This window comes from Alligator sinensis, unplaced genomic scaffold (genome assembly GCF_000455745.1).
Source record: "Alligator sinensis unplaced genomic scaffold, ASM45574v1 scaffold444_1, whole genome shotgun sequence".
In the NCBI taxonomy this organism is placed as follows: Eukaryota; Metazoa; Chordata; order Crocodylia; family Alligatoridae; genus Alligator; species Alligator sinensis.
Window position 1 is genome coordinate 3,518,490 of NW_005841886.1, and position 23,212 is coordinate 3,541,701.

At 51.7% G+C, this 23,212-nt stretch overlaps 1 protein-coding gene across 5 annotated transcripts in view; it reads left to right on the top strand.

Moving 5' to 3' along the window:
- The first annotated feature begins 2,282 nt into the window (after nucleotides 1-2,282).
- The window catches only part of SLC4A1 (solute carrier family 4 member 1 (Diego blood group)), a 41,543-nt gene continuing 20,613 nt past the window's right edge, over nucleotides 2,283-23,212 (top strand). Inside the window, exons 1-6 of one of the 5 annotated variants that reach the window (XM_014517004.2) lie at nucleotides 2,283-2,408; nucleotides 9,129-9,233; nucleotides 11,313-11,409; nucleotides 15,616-15,688; nucleotides 16,199-16,311; nucleotides 20,316-20,401. In XM_014517004.2, coding sequence (XP_014372490.1) covers nucleotides 9,216-9,233; nucleotides 11,313-11,409; nucleotides 15,616-15,688; nucleotides 16,199-16,311; nucleotides 20,316-20,401 — 387 coding nt within the window. In that variant the 5' untranslated portion in view covers nucleotides 2,283-2,408; nucleotides 9,129-9,215. Of the gene's footprint in view, nucleotides 2,409-9,128; nucleotides 9,234-11,312; nucleotides 11,410-15,615; nucleotides 15,689-16,198; nucleotides 16,312-18,227; nucleotides 18,430-20,106; nucleotides 20,200-20,315; nucleotides 20,402-23,212 lie in introns of those variants that run through there. The other 4 variants (XM_014517006.2, XM_025196893.1, XM_025196894.1 and 1 more) reach the window with 4 other exon arrangements.

A 23,212-nucleotide genomic window follows, 5' to 3' on the forward strand; every position in this document is an offset into this window, starting at 1 on the left:
TGGTCTTCCACAGGGCACTCCTGATGCAGAACGCAAACTGGTCAAAACAGGGCGACAGGTTCCCCTGGTGTTTGGTGAGGTGCCCATACAGTGCCACTTCTCTGGTTAGCCGGTTGATGCCAGACACCACTGACAACTGCTCTTTTTGCCAACAGAGGGAGACCCTGGTGCATGTCTACCTTGAGTGTGGCAGGTTGCAGCCCCTCTTCTAACTCCTCCAGCACCTCCTGGTGAGGTTCTGGCTGCACTTCTCCCTGCACCTTTTTTGTTATGCACTCCCTGTCTGTGACCCCACAGAGCCCCAAGACCTCCTAGTCTACCTATTTCTGGCTGGGACAAGTTGGCTATATACAAGACCAGGAAGGAGGCTCTGGCCAGGGGGAACCCAGGCGAGTGTGTGGCTCTTTTCCTGTCACTGCTTTTGTCTCCAGGTGGAGTTTCACTGGTCAGCGTCCACAGGCTCCCTCGACTCACTTGAGGGGCAGTGGGCACCTCTCTGTGTTCCTTTCTGCATCCCTTGTTAGTAATCTATGACCTCACTCCCCTTCCTGTTTTCTCTTTATTTGTCCACTGGAATTAGTTGATGTGTCCCCAGTGGCCTCCCTTATTAAGGGAGGCTTATAGTACTTTGTGATGGGCCAAAGCCCATGATCTTTCGGCCCAATAAACAGCCCTGCAGTGCTTCTTTGCATCCTTGCTAAGCTCTGGTACTCCACACCTCCATACTGCAGAGCATTTTGGGTGGTCCAGCTTCCATGCACCTGCTGAGCATGCTGGGTAAGTCAGGTAGTGCACATTTGCTGAACTGTTGAGCATTCTGGTCACGACCAGGTGACACACATCTGCTGTCTTAATGAGCGCTTGGGCAGACCCAGGCAGCACACACCTGCTGTGCTGCTGAGCAGCCTGCCTGCTTTCCAACACAATGCACCTGCCATTCAGAATTCTCTAAGGCTCTTTGCAGCAAGAGGGACCTACAGTCTGTGGTGCGGGACCCTGACTCTGCAAGTTGGAAGATCAGCTGCATGGGCTTTTGCTGAACTGAATATGCAAATAAACTTTGCAATCAGCAGTACATCCCTTGCCTTGTTTCCATTTGACATTCAGCGCACGTCGCTCTGCCCCTACATTTCAGTGTGCCACATATTTGGTAATGAAGCACATGTGACTGTCTGGTGGAATAGCTGGCAGCTTGGTCTATTGCACATCAGTTACTCACAGAATCTCACACTCACGTGGGCTGCAAAGAAAACATAGCCAGGAGACATGAGCGCTCAGATTCTGGACACATGGCTTCAGGGAGAAATGGGCAGTGGGCAGAGCCCAGGCTGCAGTGACATGTTGCAATAGAACCTGCCTGCCAGGAGGATGCACATCAAGCCTGGTCTACCTTGATGTGCCTAGAACTTGTGGTAGCATAGCAGGTTTGTCCAGGCCAGACACACCTACTTCTCATGCACCCAGCAGGTGGCACCTGGAACCTGATCTGCAGGCCAGCGAAGCCAATGGCAGTGTTGCCTTTTACTGTTGTTGGCTTTGGGTAAGGCTCAATCTGAACCCAATAGGTCCCAAGGATGAACACTTGTTTCTCACTGATTCCCAAGGGACAGATGGACAGATCTGTCTTGGAAACACAGACCTCCCTATAGTGAGATTCAGTGGGAACTTCCATCTTGCTCCAAAAGCCTTGTAGTTGTGTGACAAAGTAGAGTGCAGTTTTAGTAATAGGTTAGGCAAGGATTTGTATGGGATGGGTTGGATAGGAATGATCCTGCCTCAGGCAGGGGCTTGGGCTAGATGACTTCCAGGGGTCCCTTCCAGCCCTGCTGTTCTAGGATTCTGTGAAAAGCATTGCATGCCACCAACCAGAGGCAAACTCTTGTGAGAAGCACAGGCTTTTTTTTAAATGAACAAAATTCAGAGAGGGTTCCCAGCCCTCAGGGCTTTCCCCAGAGGGAATCCCCAGTGATTTATAAACAAGATGTCATAAGCTGGGACAGTCACTCTTGAGAGAAAAAAAAGGGGCATCAAGTCTAATTGGCAAAAACTGGTGAAGCAGCTGGCACAGGAACCTGCAGGAGCCAAGGGCAGAAGGTTAGGGAAGGTGCAAAGGAGAGACCATGGCAGGGAGGGAGAGCTTGCCTTCTGCAAGATGGTCTCCCCAGATATCCCTGTTTACTGGGCTTTGGCTGGGGTGAATCTAGATGGGGCAGGAGAGGAGCACAGAGCTGGTGGGGCAAGGAGATTAGGGAGGTGAGCGTGACTCAGGGCTTTGAAGCTGCCCTGAGTAGCTCCCAGGTCTGTCTACCCTCAGTGCAGCAGCAGGCCAGCACAGCTGAGCAGAGGCTCCAGGCAGGGTAGCCAGCCAGGAGGCCCCGAAGCCTTCTCAGAACCTCCCCTGGTACCAGGTCAGTCTGCTACTTTTGCCATCTGTCAGGGGCTGCTGTCTGGGGAAGGTGATTGAAAGGGGAGATGGGAGGGGGGCAAGAGGGGTGCATTCACTTGAGGGTTGGGGGAAGGAGGGACATGAACACATTATATCCATGTGTCCTGGAAGGCTGATGGGTTTGAGGCACAGTGGTACTATCTGGCATTGAGTGCCACTAAGGAGGTGCCCACCATACCAGGGATGAGGCAGCCCACCCTGACCCCAGCTGGCTTCCAACAGAGCTGGCATTCAGATGCACACAGGCTTCTCTTTTGCATCTTGTGCTCTCTTAGTGTGTCACTTGGGCACCAGCATTTGGGTGGACTGGCTCTCTACATCCCTGGAGATGTGGGAGCTATGCCTGGGTAACCAGAGCCAGCATCTGTTCTGTAGTATGTGCAGAGTATGGTAGACTGATCCCAGGAGCATGTGTGAATGGGGCTATTGAGAGCCCCATTGTTCTCATGGAAGAATAGAGATGTGAGCCAAAGGAGCAGACTAAGCTGTCCTGCTGGTAGGCTGGATGGACATATGCCAGGATCACTGCTGGTTGATGGGCATGCTGGTTTCTCTCTGGAGTGGCAGGGGCCCGGGGGGGGGCCGGGGGCCGGGAACCCAACACCTCTGTCTCCCTTTAAAGGTAGAAGCTAGGTAGCAGGCAAAGTGGCGAGCTCCTGACCTCCAGCCTTAGCTCCGAGATGAGTAGAGCTGGCTCACATGGGAGCATCAGCATATTGCTCTGGCTTTGATACTCAGATCTGGGGCAAGTGCTGAAATGCTCCTTGTACAAGGAATGGACATCTGGTTATATGGGAGCCTATTCAGCCCTGTGCAGGCCTGGGGAGGAGGGAAAGGATCAGTCTTGATGTATCTCATTTATTGTTCAACTACTATTGCTTGAGGGGTGCCAGAATGGCAGAGGCTGATAAACTGTATACTACAGCATGTCATGGCACCGAGGGGGCATAGACTCTGGTCTGGAGGACACTGTGTTATATATTATGGCAGAAAGGGGTATGGATTCTGTAATGTTGCTCGCATTGCTAAATACTGTGGCATAGGGGTGTATAGGTACTATAGTGTGGCTCACTGCTATATAAGGCAGCATAGGGGAGTATAGATGTTTTATAGTGGCTCACTGCTATAGTGTGGAATAGGGGAGTATAGACTACATGTTGTGGGTCACTGCTCTGTACTGTGACATGAGGTATGCAATTCTATACTGTGGGTCACTGCTCTATAGTGTGGCAGAAAGGGGCAGAGATCCTGTACACTGTCTCACTGCTCTATTGTGGCAGCAAGATATGGACTCTATATTGTCTGTCCACAGTGACATCTTGAGTTCCTTGAAGGAGCACAGTGAGGGGAGGGGGAGAGCAGGGATTTGGAGAGGAGATGATTGACAGCCACTTGTCACTCAATCCCAGAACCTCAATGTTCCTGAGGGACAGAGGTAGCCCCCACCCCAAACTCCCCTCTCCCTTGCTCTTCTCTGTCCTATTGCACCCTCTGCTCTTTCCTTGCAGAGCCCCTGGGTGTCTGTCTCTGCTCAGCTAGACCCAACTACGATCTCTTGCACTGCTTGTCTTTTGGGGTTCCCAAGCTGGGCCCCCACAGGGCTAACAGAGGCATATGCAGTGATCGAGGGTGCATGCTTTCCCCCAGCAGGGAGTTGCAAGTGGGGGTTGATAGCTCAGAGGGATCAGGCCCTGTATTATCAGCTGGGAGCAGAACACAGCTGATGCAATACCAGCCCCACCTCTCCCTGCTGAGCAGCTAACCCCAGGTAACTGTGCAGGAAGGACTGGATCTCAGCTGTGCATAATGGTTCCCTTCTATTGGATGCCTTCTACTTCACAGCACTTTGTGAATGGGGCTTGCTCTTCTCACCATGGAAATGCAGCTGGCTGTGGGATGGAGCATGACAGCTGTTCTACAAGGCATGGCCCTGCCACATAAAAGGGTGTGGGAAAGGAAAGAAGAATCTTGTACCCAGCAAAGGGGATATGGGGTGAGAGAGCCAGAAGCAGAGCAGTAATGACTCCTGAGTCCAGTGTCCATGTCTCTCCTCCCAGGACTCAGCACCCCCTTGCACCAAATAGGCTCAGGCTGGCATAACTGGCAAAGTGCCACCAACTGAGCATCACTCCTTGCAGCCCCCTGAAGTTCCCAGCCTGAATACTTGAGCCATATGACATTTGCTTTCTGGGCATGGTGCTCCTGCAGGGTCTGCCAAGGGCAGACTCCATACCACAGCATGAGCTCCTATGAGCTGGGCAGCTGCCAGGGAACACACTGTATCTCTCCTGGTGCAGCCAGTGTTATCAGGTCAAGACCCAGAAACCCCCTTTACCCCACTGCTCCCCTCCTACACTCCCACAGAATGGACAGGTCTACACTGCATTTCCACCAGTGTCTCTGCCCTGGATATTCCCCATCCCCTGTGAGACAGCAGTGAGTTTGCCAGTTGTCTGCATCACCCTGTGACAGGGACCTCCATCTCCTACACCCTTACCCCCACCCTAAACAATTCCTTCCTAGTGGCTGGTAGACAAAACCGGCACATGAAAGACCAAATGTGGACCCAGAGCCATCTTTTAACCTCACAGTCAGGGCTTCCAAGACCAGACACAGCTGTGCAGGGGCTCAAGGAGGCCCTGAGCTCTGTGGCAGGCTGCCTCACAGTGCCAGGAAGGCACTGAAAACTCAGGACTGGAAGCCAAGCAAGGCCTCAGGATAGGATCACCACCACATCATGCCCCCTATACTGCTTGGTGGCTTAGAGAGGTAGGAGCAAGCCAGGAGTCTCATAAGCTAGTAACACACAGCACCAATTCAACCTGACAGTCCAGTTCCTTAAGCCATTCCAGGTGCAAGGGCTCCAGGACCAAGCCCTGATAGCCTTGCAGATGGCCTGGACTCATCTCACAAGGAAGGCAGGAGTCTTGAGGATGGAGAGGGGATCCAGGACTCCTGAGATCTGTTCCTGTCCTAGACCCACTCTAGGGACTGTGGGCAAGTGGAGGGTAAGGGTTTGCATGTGGGTGTTGCCCTCTAGTGACCAACTTCAGTTACTATCACAGACTGCCCTCAGGCAGCTTTCCTTTTAGCTGTGGATATGAAGGGCTGTGGGTTTGGTGCTGAAGGTCTGAAGTGCAATCCCTGGTCACCAGCAGGGTGTTGCACAGTATGTGCAACCCTAATGCTTGTTCCTCAAGCCAGATGCAGCTGCCTTTAGACAGGAAACCTAGTACACTACCTTTAGCTTAGCTGTTATTTTGCAGGAAACCAACACTCAGCTCCAAAGTCATTTTGCTTTTTCAGGGTAACAGACACCCCAGACAATGCTTAGAAACAGGCCAGCACTGAATACTGCTGCCTGGGAACCCACCAGCTGGCTAAGACTGTAAACCACCTGAGCTGGAATCACTGTGTGCCCAGATGCAAAATCAGAGGTGGATTTGGGCTGTGAAGTCTTGTAGTTTGAGGGAGCTGTGCATACCCTGGATCTAGGGTTCCAGGCCAACCCACCAAAGAGACAAGTCTTAAGGCTTGCTACTAGTTTTGGGTTTGAATTGATGGGCCCCAGAACTTCAAGAGAAGTTTGGACCCCCTGCCCTGGCTTTTCTCTCCCTTATGTAAAGATCCGGGAGGGAATGAAGGGTCTGTATTTGAATACAAACACTATTCAAGGTACCCAGATTGCCTGTGCTGGCATGGGCTGGACCCTAACACCTCACCAACTCATCAATGTTGCCTCAGATTTAAGTAAATCACTTAAAAAAACTATTTAAATTAAGTAATTGTAGCAGGTTCAAGCCCCATTGGGACAACCATAACACCCCCTGGTGGCTATGTGGCTCCTGCTCTACTCAGAGTCCCTGGGCACCCTCCCTCTTCTCTTACCTGCCATACCTTGATGTACATAGTTGATTTGAAAAAAGGAAGGCTGCCCTAGGGTCCCAGAGTGAGCCCTCATCCATCCTCCAGCCATCAGCTCCCTCTCAGACCCCACTGGTCCCAGTCCTGCCCCTCAAGCATTAAGGGGGCTCCCCTGGCCCATCTGTGCTCCAGGGCACCCATTGCTTTAAGGACTATTTATGGGCTCCTTCTGCCCTTACAGACATGCCCATGCCTCACAGATAGGGTTGCCAACCCTCCAGGAATTAGATAAGTCTCCAGGAGACTGTAATGTGTATTTGCCTTCCTGATGTAAAGTCTATGCACTGTAATCTGTAACAGATATACACAGGTGTGAGGGCATGTTCGTGTTGTGTGTCACGGGCACATTGGCATTCTGGAAACTTCCCAGAATAAATTAAAAAAGAGCTGGAAACCCTACTCACAGATGTTATCAGTTACTGTCTCATGTCAGGCTTCCTTAGGCCCCTTCGCCCTTGTGGGGGTCTTGGCCCTCCTGGCCTCCTCCCCTCCCCACTGTGCTGGACCTGGCTTCTTGGCTCCAGCCCTGTGTCACCCTTTCATGGGCTTTGGACCCCTGGCCCTGGTTTCTCCCTTCTTGGGCTCTGGCCCTCAACCTCACAGCGTCAGACCACAGCTCTCACTTTTCCTGGCTCTCTCTCCAGCTTCCACCAGTCAGTGTCTTAAGCCCAGCTCCTTGGCAAGGCTCAAAACATGCTGTGTTGTTCAGGATCCCCTGTGGCTTTAAACCTTGATGCACCCCTCAGGTACCCCATTCTACCTCAGGTCTAGGTGCACCCCTCAGCACCCCTCTGTGGCCTCCTCATCTCCCCCTGTAGCCACACCCAGTTCACCAACCTGAAGTTTAAACAAAAATGTAAGCCCACTGTCTGTAACTAAATTGACCCCATACTGGGTCCTACTCCCTGCAAACTGTGAGTGTCTTACTTGCAGTCCCCAGGGCAGCTCAAATTCCAGGCAGTCCCTGTCTTGTGGCCATCCTGCTCAGGAGCTCTTCTCCCAGACTCCCTGCTCTGGCTCAGGCCCTGGGCTTATATTGCTCCCCAGCCACCCATAGGGGTTTCCAAATAGAGCCTGATGGCTAGCTTCTGGGCAGCTTACAACCAGGGCCAGATTAACCCTCTAGTGTGTGGTTCCTTGGCTGCCTAGTCCCTGCAGCCAGGCCCTAATGGGAATCTTACCCCCGACCTGGGGATCTCTGCTGCTGCTACTCCTGTAAAGTAATGGGAGTCTCTGGTTCCCTGTTACAGTTATGCAAACCCATTTTGGGGAGCAGAAGGCTTATTTTGACTTAGTTTAAGCCTGTCACTAATTGAGTTAGGCTAAACTAGAATAAGCCAGGTTTAAACTGACACCAGCACATCCACCAGCAGTTGGCCAGTAAGCTGGGCTCAGACTCCACCTCAAGTTGGAGGCTTGTCTGCTTGGGGCAGATATTCCCCAATCAGGGAAAGTGCAAACTTGAAGTAAACATCTCTCCTAGGTAACCCTCTCATGGAGGCACTCCTATTCCAGAATGAATGTGTCCGCTTGGGGAACTAATCCAGAATAGCTATGCTGCAGTGTCTCCTCTAGGGAATGTCCCACTGTAGACTACTCCTTTCATCAGTGCCTCTGTGCAGAGCCAGCCCCAGTCTGACTGTAAATATAGTGCATTTCAGAGACCAGTTTAAAACAGGCTCAACCTAGCTACCTCAGTGCCCTTTGGCCTGTCCCTAGCCCCAAGATGGGTTTCCCAAGCATGCTTAGGACCTACTGTGGGATCCCCAGTGAATCACTGAAGTGCCTCAGTATCTCTGTTAGTACCTGAGACATTGTTCTTTGCATAGGGAACTCTCCAGCACTGGTGAGAACATGGTGCCCTCCAGCTCCTACATGGAGCCTGTGTTCAGCAAGAATATCCAAGAGTGTGCACATGTGAGGAGGGGGAACTTGCGACACCCCCTGAAATGCATTCCTGGCTGCATTCAAAAGGCATCATTTCCAGTGGCCTAGGAAGCTTGGATGGAAATACCAGAAAACCCTCAAGTCTTCTCTCACAATCTGAAACACCATCTGCATGTGGGTGGGAGCTGGCAGCAAGGGACAGATGTCACCAGGGAGCTGGAGCAGTTCCTGAAGCACCCACTGCCAGCCCTGATGAATGAGGAGTGCTAGAATAGTGTGTAAGGCTTTGACTAAGATCCACTCACTATGGCAAGACCTGGACATACATGGGATGGGAGACTGTTCCCACTCCAGAGCTCCCAGCCCAACTCAACAAGGTAGAGAAAGAAGCAATGAAGTCCCCATGTCCCCAGTAGGCAGAGGCAGGCCCCTTGTCCCAAAGTGCTGGCTGTGAAGCATTGGGTAGTACCAGGTGATGGGAGCTTGCCCAAAGTCAACCAGGAGCTTGCCACTAGGCCAGGAGCTGAATGATGCAAGCACATGCCCTCTCCAAACCAGCCCTGAGCCTACAGGCAAGGCTTGGACTCCACTACCTTGCCCATACCTTGGGGTCCTATGCAGGGGCATGTAGATCCGGGGGCAGCTGTGTCTTGGGGTGAGGTCTGGGCACTGCTAGGTCTTAGGGTGGAAGCAGGGCTCTGCCGTATTTTGGCAATGGGAGGCAGGGTGCTGCTGTGTCTCAGGGTGGGGGCAGGTTTGCACCATGTCAGCACCCTGCTCTTGGATGGGCACAGGGATCCTGGTGTGGGCCAGGTCATTCCTAGCCTGCTCTTGGCTGCCTAACATGGTTCTCCTCTCTTTGCCTTTCCAGAGCTTTTGGCCGATTGGGTTATGTTGCCTGCGGGCTGACAGCTGGAGAGTGAGAGTCACAGAAAGAGTGACAAAGCGCCAACCAACCATGGACACTCCAGATAAGGTAGGGGCGACCAGCCCAGCCTGGTTCCTGCTCGATTCAGCCAGGATGTTACTGCCTGGCTCTCCTTCAAGGATCACTGTGCAGACACCATGCTTTACACTGTGACAATCACCTGTCACTGGGGAATACTGTACAGATTCCACTTCCATAGAGTGCTACTGTGGAGACAGGACACTTTCATAGAATTATAGAATCATAGAAGTCAGGTCGGAAGGGACCTTGTAGATCTTCAAGTCCGACCCCCTGCCTGGGCAGGAGGGAAACTGGTCTCGAGTGACCCCAGCCAGGTAGGCACTGAGCCGCTTCTTAAAGACCCCCAGGGTAGGAGCCAGCACCACGTCCCTTGGAAGTTGGTTCCAGATCCTAGCCGCCCTGACTGTGAAGTAGTTCTTACGGATGTCTAATCTAAACCTACTCTCCAACAATTTGTGGCCGTTATTCCTTGTTATCCCAGGGGGGCGCTAGGGGAAACAAGGTCTTCCCCAAACCCTTCTGGTCCCCCCTAGTGAGTTTATAGACGGTCACCAGGTCCCCCCTCAGTCTTCTCTTGTGAAGGCTGAACAGGTTCAGGTCCTGTAGCCTCTTGTTGTGGGGTCTGCCCTGCTGTCCCTGGATCATGTGGGTGGCCCTCCTCTGGACCCTCTCAATGTTGTCCACATCCCTCTTGAAGTGGGGTGCCCAGAACTGGACACAGTACTCCAGCTGTGGCCTGACCAGTGTCGCATAGAGGGGGAGGATCACCTCCTTGGCCCTACTTGAGATGCACCTGTGGATGCACGATATGGTCCGGTTAGCCCTGCCGACCGTGACCTCGCATTGTCGGCCCATGTTCATCTTGGAGTCATTGATGACTCCAAGATCCCTTTCTGCCTCCGTGCTCTCAAGAAGGGAGTTTCCCATCTTATAAGTGTGCTGCTGGTTACTACTGCCCAAGTGCAGCACCCTGCACTTGTCAGTATTGAAACGCATCCTGTTTTTGTTAGCCCACCTTTGCAACCTATCCAGGTCTTTCTGCAGTCTTTCCCCCCCTACTAGCATGCCCACCTCACCCAAAATTTTGGTATCATCAGCAAATTTGAACAGGTTGCTTTTCACCCCATCCTCCAAATTGCTGATAAAGAAATTGAACAGTGCGGGCCCAAGGACCGAGCCCTGGGGGACTCCGCTTCCCACTTCCCCCCAGGTCAAATATGACCCGTCCACCACCACCCTCTGAGTACAACCCTTCAGCCAATTAGCAATCCATCTGACTGTGTAGGCATCAATGCCACAGTTGCCTAGTTTTTTAATGAGGATGGAGTGGGCAACAGTGTCAAAGGCCTTGCTGAAGTCCAGAAAGACTACATCCACGGCGACACCTGCATCCAGTGCTTTTGTGACCTGATTGTAAAAGGCAATCAGGTTGGTCTGACATGACCTGCCCCTAATGAAACCGTGCTGGTTGCCCTTGAGCATCATCCCCGATGCCGGCCCATCACAGATGTGCTCCTTGATGATCTTCTCAAAGAGTTTCCCCAGGATTGAGGTAAGACTGACGGGCCTATAGTTGCCCAGGTCCTCCCTCCTCCCTTTCTTAAAGATGGGGACCACATTGGCTATCTTCCACTTTATAGGGTGCTACAGTCACACATCATTAGAGGAAACGCTGTACAGACATCCCACTTCATAGTGTGCTACAACTGCTCATAGTGACCTACCATAGGGGTGCCCCATTTCATAGTGTGCTACAGCCACCCATAGGAACTCACTCTGTAGACACCCTACTTCACAGTGTGCTGCAGTTGCCCACAGAGATTTAACCTGGTGGCTCAACTTACCCTCTGTAGTAGTCCCACCAGGGGAATCACTATACAGATACCTTCCCTACCCTATGCTGGTGTCCCTACCACAAGCAGCATTCAGAGCCTGCTGGCTCCCTCTCCATGGGCTGGCTCATGGGCACATCTGTATACCCAGAAGAGTTGGGAAGACCAGACTCCAAGCTCTGCTGTAGGGCTAGTGCACTGGGATGATCTGCCCAAGCCACACTGCACAGCAGGGAGGTGTAACTCTGAAAGATGCTCTCCTGTCTCTCCTTAGGAGGACTATGAAGCTGCTATGAGGGAGAATCTGGGCCTGGAGAACTATGAAGATCCTGAGCAGAAGCTATCAGATGTTGCACTGGGCGAGCAAGACAGTGAGTAGCCCTATGCATCAGGCTCATTAAGGGTTAACAGGGGGGTGTCTGGGCGTGGGGGGAGGCGGGGGGGAGGGGAGTAGGATAGGAGCTTCTAGGCTTGTAGTAGTGCTAGAAGTATTGAGTACTGAGGCTTGTAGTAGGGCATGGAGAGGGCAGGGCACGCTGTCTGGGTCCTCTATGTTCTACCATTCATCAGGCACATTAGGAAGGGTTATCATGACTTCCTGTCCACTGCTGGAGCCTGGATGCCAGGCTGGAGGGAGCTTCTAGGACAGGAAAACCCTGGGCTCCTGGGACTCCGCCCAGGTGCTATGGTAAACACTGGTATACCCATGTTCTGGATGTGCAACAAGGTGCCTCTGTGCACAGGATATCCAGACAGGATACATGCAAATAATGCAGAATAAAGGGCTACACCTACAGCAATAGTTTAGCTCTGCCTGTGCAAGGTTCTTCCAGATGAGCTGGAGATAATACCCCATGTATGCGTCTGCACAGGAAATGCGCGGCTGGATGTGATGGGATAGGGTGGCAGAAATAACCCACTGCAATGGGGGCATTCACAGAGGAGCAAGAAATGCAGTGATCAATGACGGATCATGCCAGAGGAATGTCATGGTAGATGAGGGTGGTGTGAGTGGGGGAGAGAGGGATGCCATGGGCTAGAGGACAGGGCACTGCACTGGGATTTAGGAGGCTGAGTTCAGTCACCAGACCAGCCATGAGTTTATTGGGTGACCTTGGACAAGTCAATCTATGAGGTAAAGTAGAAGTGGCACTCCACTGCTTCAGTGGCACACAAGGCAGTTGGCCCCTTAGGGATACTCATGTATAGGACTGGGGGAATGTGGATCTTGTATGTGCCTGGAATGATGAGCCTTCCTGGATTTCTGAGCAGCAGTGAGCTCTGTGCAGGGTCAGGCTGGGTGATGCTGTGGATGGAGCCTGCAGGAGGAGATGATTCTTCAGTAGATGGGGTCTGAATCACTTCTGAGAGAATAGTCCAGTAAGCTGCTAGGGCAGAGACTCCTGTCCCTTTGTGATCACGAATGCCCCCAGAATCCCAATTCGGCACCCTGTCCAGTAGCCCAAGGTGCTTTCTTCTCACATACAAACCATAAGCAGTAATGTGAAGAGCAGGAGGCTTGTAGCCCTGTGTTCATTGGGTGGTTACAATCCCTTGTCTACATTTCATATTGTTATTTCCGTTGAACTCAGGGGTTTTTGTCACTTCCTGTCCTAAACTGTTGTGCAGAATTAAGCAGCTGCTCAGTTCCCCACTCTCCCTCAAAGGTGGCTGCATTCCCTTGGCAAGGATAAAGATCCTTTGGAACCTCACATGATTTAATCCCTTAACACCTCTAAAACAAGTCGAGGTCCTAAGGTGAAGTAAGAAGGGCAGAGCATTTGAACGATTAAAACTCCACCACTAAGGCATAGGTGCTGTGACAAGCTAAAGAGAAAGAAGCCTGAGGCACATGGATTCCTTTTTAATGGATAATATTGTTTCAGCTGGTGCATCCAAGCCAGTTCCAAGGAATCAATGCCCTAGGCTTTGTTCAAATAACTTGACTCATCTCTCAACAGTTTCTTTGGCCTATAAATATCTGTGATGTTCCTTTGGCACAGGGGTGCAATTCATGCAGTCCTGTTTACTCATTTGAGCAGTGTTTATGTGCTTTTTAATGTGCTATAATCTCAGAAGCTAAATAACTCTGAAAGCAACAGTGATAAACGAGGTCTAATGCTTTGTGGCTTTAAACTCAGTGGTGCCCACCCAATGATAACTGGGCAGTCCCGAGCTTCCATTATCTCTTGCTCTCCAGCTACTTTCTTGGGATCATCCCTTGGGTGCCAGGCTGTGATGGGGGAGTGTCCCAGAAGCAGCCATGGTGCCAGGCAGCAGCAGTGCTCAGTGCCAGCTTCCCCACATTTACACATATAGCCAAAGCCAAGTATCAGCAAAAGGTCTGGGCACATGACATGTTTATTCTGGTGTAATCAGCCTTTACACCAGGATAACAAAGATGATATACAGCCCTGCACCAGTTTTACCTGCTCTGAGCTGATGTAGAATTATTCTGGTAAAACTACAAGTTGCACCAGTGTGCGCATCATTTGTTCACAGCTTATCCTGGGGCAGCTGTTTGCTCAAGGCAAGCAAGCTAATCCCTGCACCCTGCCATGTACTGGTGAGGCACATGCAGGAACCCTGGACAAGCTGAACAACTGTCTGCTCTGGAGCCCAATGGAATTTATGTCCATGCCATGCATGAAACCAATACAAATTATATTGGGGGGTGAGTGGTGGCAGGGTGAGCAGTGTGAAGGAGCTGCAGGGGCCAATGTAGCTGTTGCCTGCCCCCTGTTGCCTACCCACATCCCCAGCAGGGCTCTAGACCCTGCATTTTAGTGGGGATCCTCATGCCTCCTGACCCCACCCCCAAATTCCTAACTCCTCTAGGGGCATGGCTTTCTTTGCAGGCAGCATTGTTGACACCCCTGAGTCATAATGTTAAAGGTAGTGTATTTGTCTGGTTTCAACATTGCCATCTTCTGGTGGCTTATGCAGCACCCATTTTGAGCATCCTATACCGAGGGCCATATGTTCCATCTTCAAAGCCCTTCTCCATTGCTCTTTTCATTTCCATGCCAGTGGCATCAAAAGGCTTCATTCAGGGTATCCCTACACTAGGTGCTGTACATACAGTTAGGAAGTCTGAGCAAGCAACACAAAGAGAGGGAAGAGAAGGAGAAGCAAGGAGAAAAGATGTGACATTCCCAGCATCAAGCATGATCAACCCTCAGCACTCTCCTGAGAGAAGCAAGAAAGTAAAGTAGTTCTTTATGGACAGAGGGAGAACAGTGGAATGATGTGACCAAGTTTACCAAGCAAGCCATTGTCAGAGACCAATTTACAGCAGAGGCCTATTTTGGCAGCTAGTTTGGTGCTCTGACCCCTGGGCTACATTTTAAGGTGCATTCAGATGTCTGACACTGTAAAAAGCCTGCCATTCCGAAGATGTCAGGAAAGGGAGAAAGCAGGGACTAGGCACAGCAGTGCACAAGGGGGACAGTCTGGCCAATACAGTGGGGATTGGAACAAGGATCTGTACAGCTAAGAGCACAAGCAGCTAGAGCACTTTAGCAGCAGCTACAAAGCACAGACTCTCTGCAGCCTGGCCCTTTCCCAAGGAGAGAGCCAAGTCCTCCCCCTTCACCATTGTCCTGGATTCTGAACCCCAGAGGAAGCCCCTTGAATCTGGAAGCCCCAAAATCAGGACAAACCCTCCTGAAGTCAATCTCTGAGCTAAGGACGTGCCTAAATCATGCAGTGAGGAGCACCATCTTCACCCTGCCCCAGTCCTGATTCATGTGGCCCCACACCAGGGCTGTGGAAGTTCCCTTGAGTATGTATGTGTGCCAATGTGTTGCACAAATGGGTGTGGGCTGGTACCTATTTTTCTGGGTGTGTGAGACAGGCATATGTGGAGTACATGTATGTATGTGTCTGGGTATGTAGCAGCCTGGATATGGAGAAGGCTGTTTATGTGTATGTTTGGGCCTGAGGAGTGTGTGTGTGTGTGTGTGTGTGTGTGTGTGTCTAGTAGCAGTGTGGGGGTGGTAAAGGCACGGTATATGTGTCACCTCTGGGCCTGGGGAGAATGTGGGTGTGGGCAGGGCTTTGGGATTCAAAAAAGCAAACCCTGCAAGCCCCCGCCCCATCCCATTTCACCTGAACTCAGGTAGCAGATCCACCCTGGGCCTGCTCACTGGATGGCCGCTGTGCTATGCCCTATTCCACTAAGTGGGGCCCTGTGGGAGAAGACATATGAGTATGCATGCATTCATCTCCTGCTTTTTCCTGCACTAGCACCATTTGGAACCAGCCGAAATGCAAATAGTGGTTGAATTCCACAGCGGGCACCTGCTTGTCCACAAGGAAGTCAGCACCAGAACTTCTTGTTATTCACCAGCGCAGAGCAGTTTGGGTGGGGGTTGTGATGCCATGAGGTTGATTAGATGTGGGTGCAGCTCAGGGTGGGGGCAGGGTAGCAGTGCCAGCAGGGCCTGGGAGAGGGTCTGCCATCAGTCCAGAAACATGGACTTGACCTGCCTTAGAGTATGGGTAGGATCCTGTCTGGGGGCTGTGTTCACTGTGTGGGGTGGTCTCAGATTAATGCTGCAGCCTGTTTTATGTAGGAGACAGAGGCCAAGTGGGTTTGCAGGACAGCACCTCACGCCCTGGCAAGAGGAGGGTGTGGAATCCCTTCCGGTGAGTCCCAGTTGCCTGGGGAGAAACTGCTTCTCTTCACTTGCTATTAGCGGTCGGGGCAAGGGACCAAATTGTGAACCTAAGGATGCAAGTCCTGATCTGACCCCTGTCACTCAGGTCAGCAAGCCTTGTCACTCACACAGGCCTGGACTAAAGACCAGCTCCTCTGGGTAGCCTCTGGGCAGCACCACTGAGATGGCCCCCAGAGCTCAGTCTCTGCAGACCATTCAGCCCTTGGCCCCCTTGCTAAGCCTGGCAGCGGAGTGTTCTCTGTGGAAGAGCCAAAGCCAGGGAAGATGTCCCTCTACCTCACCAACCGTGCATCTGCAGAGTTGCCACCCTGGGCGTTCCCACCCTGGGCCTCGCTCTGGGAACAAGGAACAGGCATATTATGATTACATTGCCATTCCCCCCCTGACCAGAGCTCTCAGCCCCCACTGGCCTGACCCTGAGCTGCTTTACTGACATGATGGGTGCTAACTACATCTTCCCATGGTGTGTGTCTTTCAGCCAGTACTTGTCCGGTCGCAAAACAGCTTATGACCTGAATAAGAGGAGGAGAATGGAGTTGGGGCCCCTGGGCAAGGCAGGAGAATATCAGAGGCGTGATGGCAATGGGCAGAGTGAGTGACCCAACAGGGCAGGAGACGGGTGGGAGCTGTTCTGGAAAGGCCTGGTGGGGTGAGGGGTGAGATCAGTGTAGATCTAACTATGGGCCAGAGCCTGTCACAATGACCTGGGGTTTGACCTACTGTCCTTGCTGTGCAGAGAGGATGTGGGGGACATCGGGAAGTAGATCTAGATCCAGATCTGAACTTAGTTGCTGCCCCCTTTCCCCACAACTCTCCTCACACTGAGACAGGCCAGAGCATGAGCCCAGGTTAGAGTTTCCCACAAATGCTGGGAAAGTCCAGGCCTGATGCCAGGCTTTGTGCTATGGGTGCATCTCTCAGGACAAAGGCATCTTCAACCAGTTTCACCTGTGGACTCCCTAATCCTTCCCCTGTTTTTCCAAAGAAGTGAAGAGCTTGGAAGGGAAGAGAGGACTCAATGACCCAACATGCCATTGACAATCAGCAGGCATTTTGGTCTTGGAAGGGGCACATGTGGTACCAATACACTCAGCCTGGCACTCTCCCCACCCATGGGCACTGTTCCTTGGGGCAGGGTTTTCCAAGCTTCCCAGCACCCCCTCCCCCCTCCTCCCTTGGAGCTGGTCTTGCAAAGCATTCATATGCCTCTAGAGACTGACGTCATGACCTGTGTATTGATGTTGGCAAGGCAATGACCCCGCAGGATATTGCTGCTCATTTCAGCATAACTGCCCAGTTATTGATGCTAAATAAAGGGTTTGTTTGGAGTGAAGACAGAAGCCACTTGGGGCTGACCTGTTACTGTCAGCAGCTGGCAGAAGGCGGCTCTAGGGGTGACTGGTTTCTCGGTTTATGTGAGCATTGTTAAGAGCAACAATGAGTAAGATTGATTGTGGGTCGCTGTGCACTGATTGGCTCTGTGTGTGGGGACCTGCCTGGGTCTGCCCTGAATTTGGAAGCCTGGAGGAATGTAACAGTGTGAGCTGGGTGAGGGTGTGCCTCTGTGCTGGGTGTGTGTGTGTGTGTGTGTGTGTGTGTGTGTGTGTGTGTTCTGGCCCATTCTGGGTGAGTGCATGGTGATGTGAGAGTCCGGGCAATGTGTGTCTCTCTCTCAGGGAAGGTGTGTGCACTCTAAGCTGGTGCCCGTGGGACATTCATCCTGAGAGCCACAGCATTGCTGTGCCAGGGCTTTGGAATGCCACACACACTGCGGGCACCACAAAAAGCAGCTGGGGCACTGCCGACATCCCTGTTGGTACAGCAGCAAAGCTACCCCTACATGGCACTATACAAGCAAGGGGTTTTCCTGGGTCCTCATATAGTCGTTAGCTCTCACTCTTCACCCTTCTGCCCCTGGGCTGGAGATGATGTGCACCAGTGTGAACCCACCGTGGCATGTGTGGGGGGACCTGGGAGTTATGAGCTTCCTTCCAGTTTAGAGCATCATCCCTATGAGGACAGCATCCATCAGTGGGAGAGGCAGAGATAAAGGTTGAGCATGGGTAGGGTGTACCTCCATCCAGCATGCCTCAGCAGCTGTCCTGCAGGGCTGGACTAGTGCATGGGATTTACTCCACATGGGGGTCCAAGCCAAGACCTGAACTCAGGTTTTTTTCACTGAAAACAACAGGGCTCAGCTTTGGTGTGTGAAAGGCAGGGGCCTGGCTCTGCAGCATCCCCTACTGGTTGCTGGGGGAAGGGATGTTGAAAGGGAACATGGCTCTTGACCAGAGTGGAAGCATGGGGGGTAACTATGGGACCTGTACCTCCGTCAGCAGGTCCCAGTCCTATACATCTCCCCAAAATGGTCAGCTCCCTCTGAGAATGAACCACTCCAATCCATGCCTGAGGGCTGGTCCCATGGCCAGGGGGGGCCTGTGTTTACTGTCAGCAAATCAAAGTGCTTTTCAATTTACTATGAACACAAGAGCCACTTGGGGCAGGAATTTGGGGGCGGGACGGCCGGGCATCCCAGCTGAGCAAGAGGTGGGCGGGGGTTTATAGAATGGAAGTGCTAGAAACCTGTCCTTGCTCTCCACCTGGACATCGGCTCTGGGTGCTCTGAGCTGTCAGGTAGGTGGGATCGACTAGTCTGTCTGCAAGGCCTTGCCTCACGTCAGCTGTGACCAGACTGTGCCTAAGGGGCAGGTGAGAATGGTCGCCATACAGTCAGGGATGGCAGAGAGGTATGGAGGGAGGAGCAGCATCAGGAGGATCTTACAGGAATGGAACTGAGCTGAGGGAAACGTGGGCTTGGGAGGCTCTGGTTGACAAGGCGCTCCTAGGGTCCTGAGACTGTCTGCCAAAGGGAGTGGTAGAGTGTCCTATTGCATGGGACATATGGAAGTGAGCTAGCTGGAGGGGATAAGTTATATCCTGCTGGACCATTCCCATCCCTCTGTCTGTGCAGGTTGTAGTTATACTGGTCACATCTCCCAAGCAGCAAGTTAGAGCACTGGGGAGCAGGGGACATGTGTATGTAGGGGTGGATCCAGAGGGGGTGCAGTGACATGGCTGCACCCACCCGCCCTTTCAATCTGGACCATGGGATGTGGGAACCTCTGGGGGCTTTTTTAAAGTCTGAAAGCATGTAAGGATCCCCCATCCCCCCCTCCATGCTCAAAGGCATGTCCCTTCCCCTCCCTTCCTCCCTTACCTGCTGCCTGCTTTCCCTGCTGTCCCAGAGGCAGAAGAAGCTTTAAAGCTTCTCCTGTCCACTCCAGCTAGGCTGCACAGGGGCTGGGCTCAGCTGGGAACATCGGCAGGAATGGGTGGGGGTTTCCCCTCCCCACGCCTGCTCCCTGGGGACTGGGCAGTGTTGGGGAACCAACACCCCCCCCACCACTGCTGCTGCCCTGCTATTCCCAGCTGAATTCAATCCCTGCACAGCCTGGCTGGAGCAGGCAGGAGTGGCATTGAAGCTTCCCCTGGCCCTGGGAGAGTGGGGAATGCAGCAGTGGCAGGCAGGGGAGGAGGAGAGGGGAGGGGAGGGCACATGTCTTTGAACATGGAGGGAGGGTTGGGGGTATTCTTACATACTTTGGAGACTTTGAAAAGTCCCCAGAGGTTCCCATGGTGTGGTGGGTTGGGAGCAGGCTGGGAATGGGTGTGCAGCCACCCCTGTAGTGCGGATGGATGCTCCCACACCCCTTTGCCAAATCCTGGGTCTAGCCCCTTCATATGTGTGTTGGGGGAGCTTTTCCTGGACATACATCATAGGTGGGTCAGCACCAAAGGGTTCCTGGTGGCTGGCTGCTATGACAAAGAGACCTACTAGTCTTCTGACTAGATCTAATGTTTGCCTGGCCCAACCCCAGTGAAAAAGTGGCAGCACCATCCCACACACTCAGCAGGAGGAAGCACTGAGGCCAGCATAGTGGGGCACAACTCCAGCCTGTCACTGGGAGCTGCCAGTGCCTCTGAAGGTGCAGATGGGTAAAAGCCCCTCCCTATGGTACCTGGAGACCATCTCCAAAGTCAGGAACACTTGAGAAATGATGCGAGTCTGCTCCAGTGCTGGGGACACCAGTCATCCCTTCTGGCAGAGAGCAGTTGGTGCCAGCTTCTATGTAGAGTGGGGTTGGGGGGTAGGGACTGTGGGGTCAGGAGGAGCCAGATGAGAGAGCTTGCATAGTCTATGGGGAGAGAGACAGAAAAGACAGAGGGCTCCAGTGGTGGCCATTAAAACATCCTTTTCCATCCAGGTAATCCTCTCTGTTCTGGAAAGTGCTGCCCCTTCTCCAAAGCCACTGAGCCCCTGAGACCCTCTGCTCCATGCTGGAAGGAGCTGTCTTTACCTCTTTCCTCCCAGAACCTCAACATAGACCAGGCTGTAACCCAGAGGCCTAGAGCGCATCAGCCCTTCACAGGAGAAGCAGAAGGCAGGGGAGGGGATATAACCTGCCCCCCATGGCTCTGGTATTGTGCCAGCCCCACGGAGTGGAGATGGGCTGGGCATGGCTGGGCCCCTGAAGCTTCACCAGTGCTGACAAGAGGTCCAGGACTTGACTGACGGGCAACTTGTTTATACACAGGTTCCTCCTCATTAGATGGGAACCACAAACCATCAGAGAGCAACAAGGGCACCCGCCTGACCAGCTCCAGCTGGAAGACCCATGAGGTAAGTGCCCAGCCATGCTGGGGGCTGGTGGAGAGATGCTGCTTAAAATGCTGGGCCATGGCCCCCTCCAACCCCTCAGGCTGGGGTTTATGCCCTGCTCTTATGCTGGCACCAAGGGAATGGCATTCCTTCTCTCTAGCTCTGACTCCTGGGCTATATTTTAAGGAGTCATGGGGAATGGTGGGGTGGCTATGAGAAGGACGGTGATCTCTGCCTGGGGACAACTGGTGCATCAAGGTGTTCTTGGCAGGAGGGCTCGTTTGATTTATAAACACACCCAGAGCTGTTGTGGTCAAGCTGCTTTTCCAGCTGTCACTCAGCCTGTCATTGACCATATGAGTCCCTTGTCTTGTACAGCTGAGGTGGCTCCATTCCATTTATCAAGGCACTTTCAGACTGGTCTGAACTGCCCTGGTGTGCCTGGAGCTGCAGATAACCAACTAAAAGAGGGCATAGCTCCCTCTAACCAGTACCATGGACTATGTCCCCAACTGGCTGGCTGCCTGAGCTGGTCTGTTTGCTCAGTGGGTGTAGGCAGGGGCAGATCTGGGGTGGGGGCAGTTGTGCAGTTGCACCTCCCTTTGATTCCCCAAACTTTAAAGCCAACTGCCTGGTAAGGGCAACAGCATTTCTAGTCAGGCAGCACTGAAGGAGTCAATTGATTTCAAGGCTCATTATGATCTACCTGGTTCCTGTTAATCTCTCTCCATTCCATAGGTGTTAATGACCCCCCTTCCTTGTTAATGGACTTAATAGGTGCCTGGACACATGCTGGGGGGCAGGCGTTTTAATTAGAGTGGTTTCCAGAGAACTGTTGTAATTAAAACGCCATAGTATCATGTGTATTAAGTCCCTGCACATTTAAAAATGGCCACAGGACACTTTAACTAAAATTAATTCAACAACAGCCATTTGGGGGGGCTTATGCATGTAATGCTGCGATGATGCTAGAGCGTTCTAATTAGAACACGGAGCAGACTTAATTAATTGTTCTAATTATAATGTTTCAGAGCATGTGTATAGGCACCCAATGTCCTACTATTCAAAGTATCCTTTCTTCTACAAAGTAGCCTTTCTTTCTTCTATTTGCCTGTCTGTTAGCCATTCCTAGTAATGTCTCTGTTCCATTTCACAGCTCTACAAACTGTTTTTAATTTAAGCTAAAAACCTTAATTCAGGTGTAGAAATGACTGACAGTGAAGTACTGGAGACATTGTTAAGATTTTCAAGGAGGCTAGATTTTGTTTTATCAAATTGAATATAAAACATTTATATTTAACTATAATGACTGCAGTATTAAAGAAACAATATCTTTTGACTATTTGCAGGGTTGGACTAAATGACTTTCTGAGGTCTTTTCCAACCCTAATTTTCTGTGATTCTATGAGTCTATTTTGAACATTTTTGCCTAGCGTGTTGTGCTTTTTAAACTTAATATATAAGCTAGCAAATCAGTGAACTTTTCCATAAAGTTATATTTGTTTTTGCTTTGATCCTAAACCGAACATATAGCAATAGGCCTGAAGCTTATTATTAAAGCCTGTAGTTTTTCTTTAACTGGAGAAAAATGTGTCATGCTATATGTGATGATGCAGCATATCATTTGTACCTCCCTTTACAAAATCCTAGATCCACCCATGGGTGCAGGTGATGGGGCTCTATACTCAGTCTGCAGTGGGTTCAAGTCTAGGCTTGTCTAATATTACCACTTGAAGGAGGGGGGAGTTGGGGTGCTATTCACTCCCTTCTTTCTTCAGTTTTCCACAGAGTTCACTCCCTTCTCTCTTCAGTTTTTCCTTTAATCTCTGGGCCAATTTGGCAAAGCCCAGTGGTTCTGATCCATGTCCAAGCTCTAGAAGGGTCCTGGCTAGTATTGAGTGTGCTCAGCTCTCCTGCCAGGACAGCAGGCTTCAGGCCATAACTAAGGGCAGTCCAGGCTGGATCGGTCAGCTGGGGAGCCTGAAAGCCAGAGGGAATCATAGGGTCAGTCCATACCCAGCAACCTCTTAAAGCATCCCCTTCTCATCCAGTGAAACCACTATTGAAACCACTACTTCAAATTCTTCCATTAAGGAGAAGAGAAATCAACAGGGTCTTAGGGACTCAGAGGAACAAATGCAGCAATGCTGATGCTCAGATGCAGGGAATAGACCAGCACTTTTGTGTGATCCTCTCTGAGCCTGACCCCACAACAGAGTCACATACTAACTGCAAATGGGGGGCTAAAGACAGGATCTGATTCCCATTCAGTGCATGTGGGGGCAGCCCCATAGACACCTGTGGGGTTCCCTTGATTTATATTAGTTCATGATCTGGTTGAGAGAGTTTGTGCCAGACCGGAGGGAGAGGGGCAGAAAGGGGAGATGGTGCACAGCTGTGGGGAACCCCTCCCCCAACTCAGAGCTTTCCTCCTGTTCTGGTCAGATCTGCTTCTGACACTCAGATGGAAATAAGCACCTGATCTTCACCTTTGCTTCACCCAAGGAGTGTTAGCTCTGCCTTACCCAAGGTGGGTTGCATCACTGAAGCAGCATCCAGTGGCAAGGATTGTTGTGGGTGACATCTTTTATTGGACCAACTGCATGGTTGGAATAGACTTAGACAAGCTTTTGAATGAAGTGTGTTTCTCTTCAGTGGCAATTGATTTTAAATCTAAATCCTTATTCCCTTGAGGCCTAATTAACTCTTTGGGACTGGCTTGCCACCAGACCTCACTGTGGATAGGCCCTTAGCAGGGCTCCCAAAGGCAGTTTCTATGGCTAAAGAGTGCTCTCTCCTCCCCCTCCCCACCCCCCCGCCCCCACACACTTT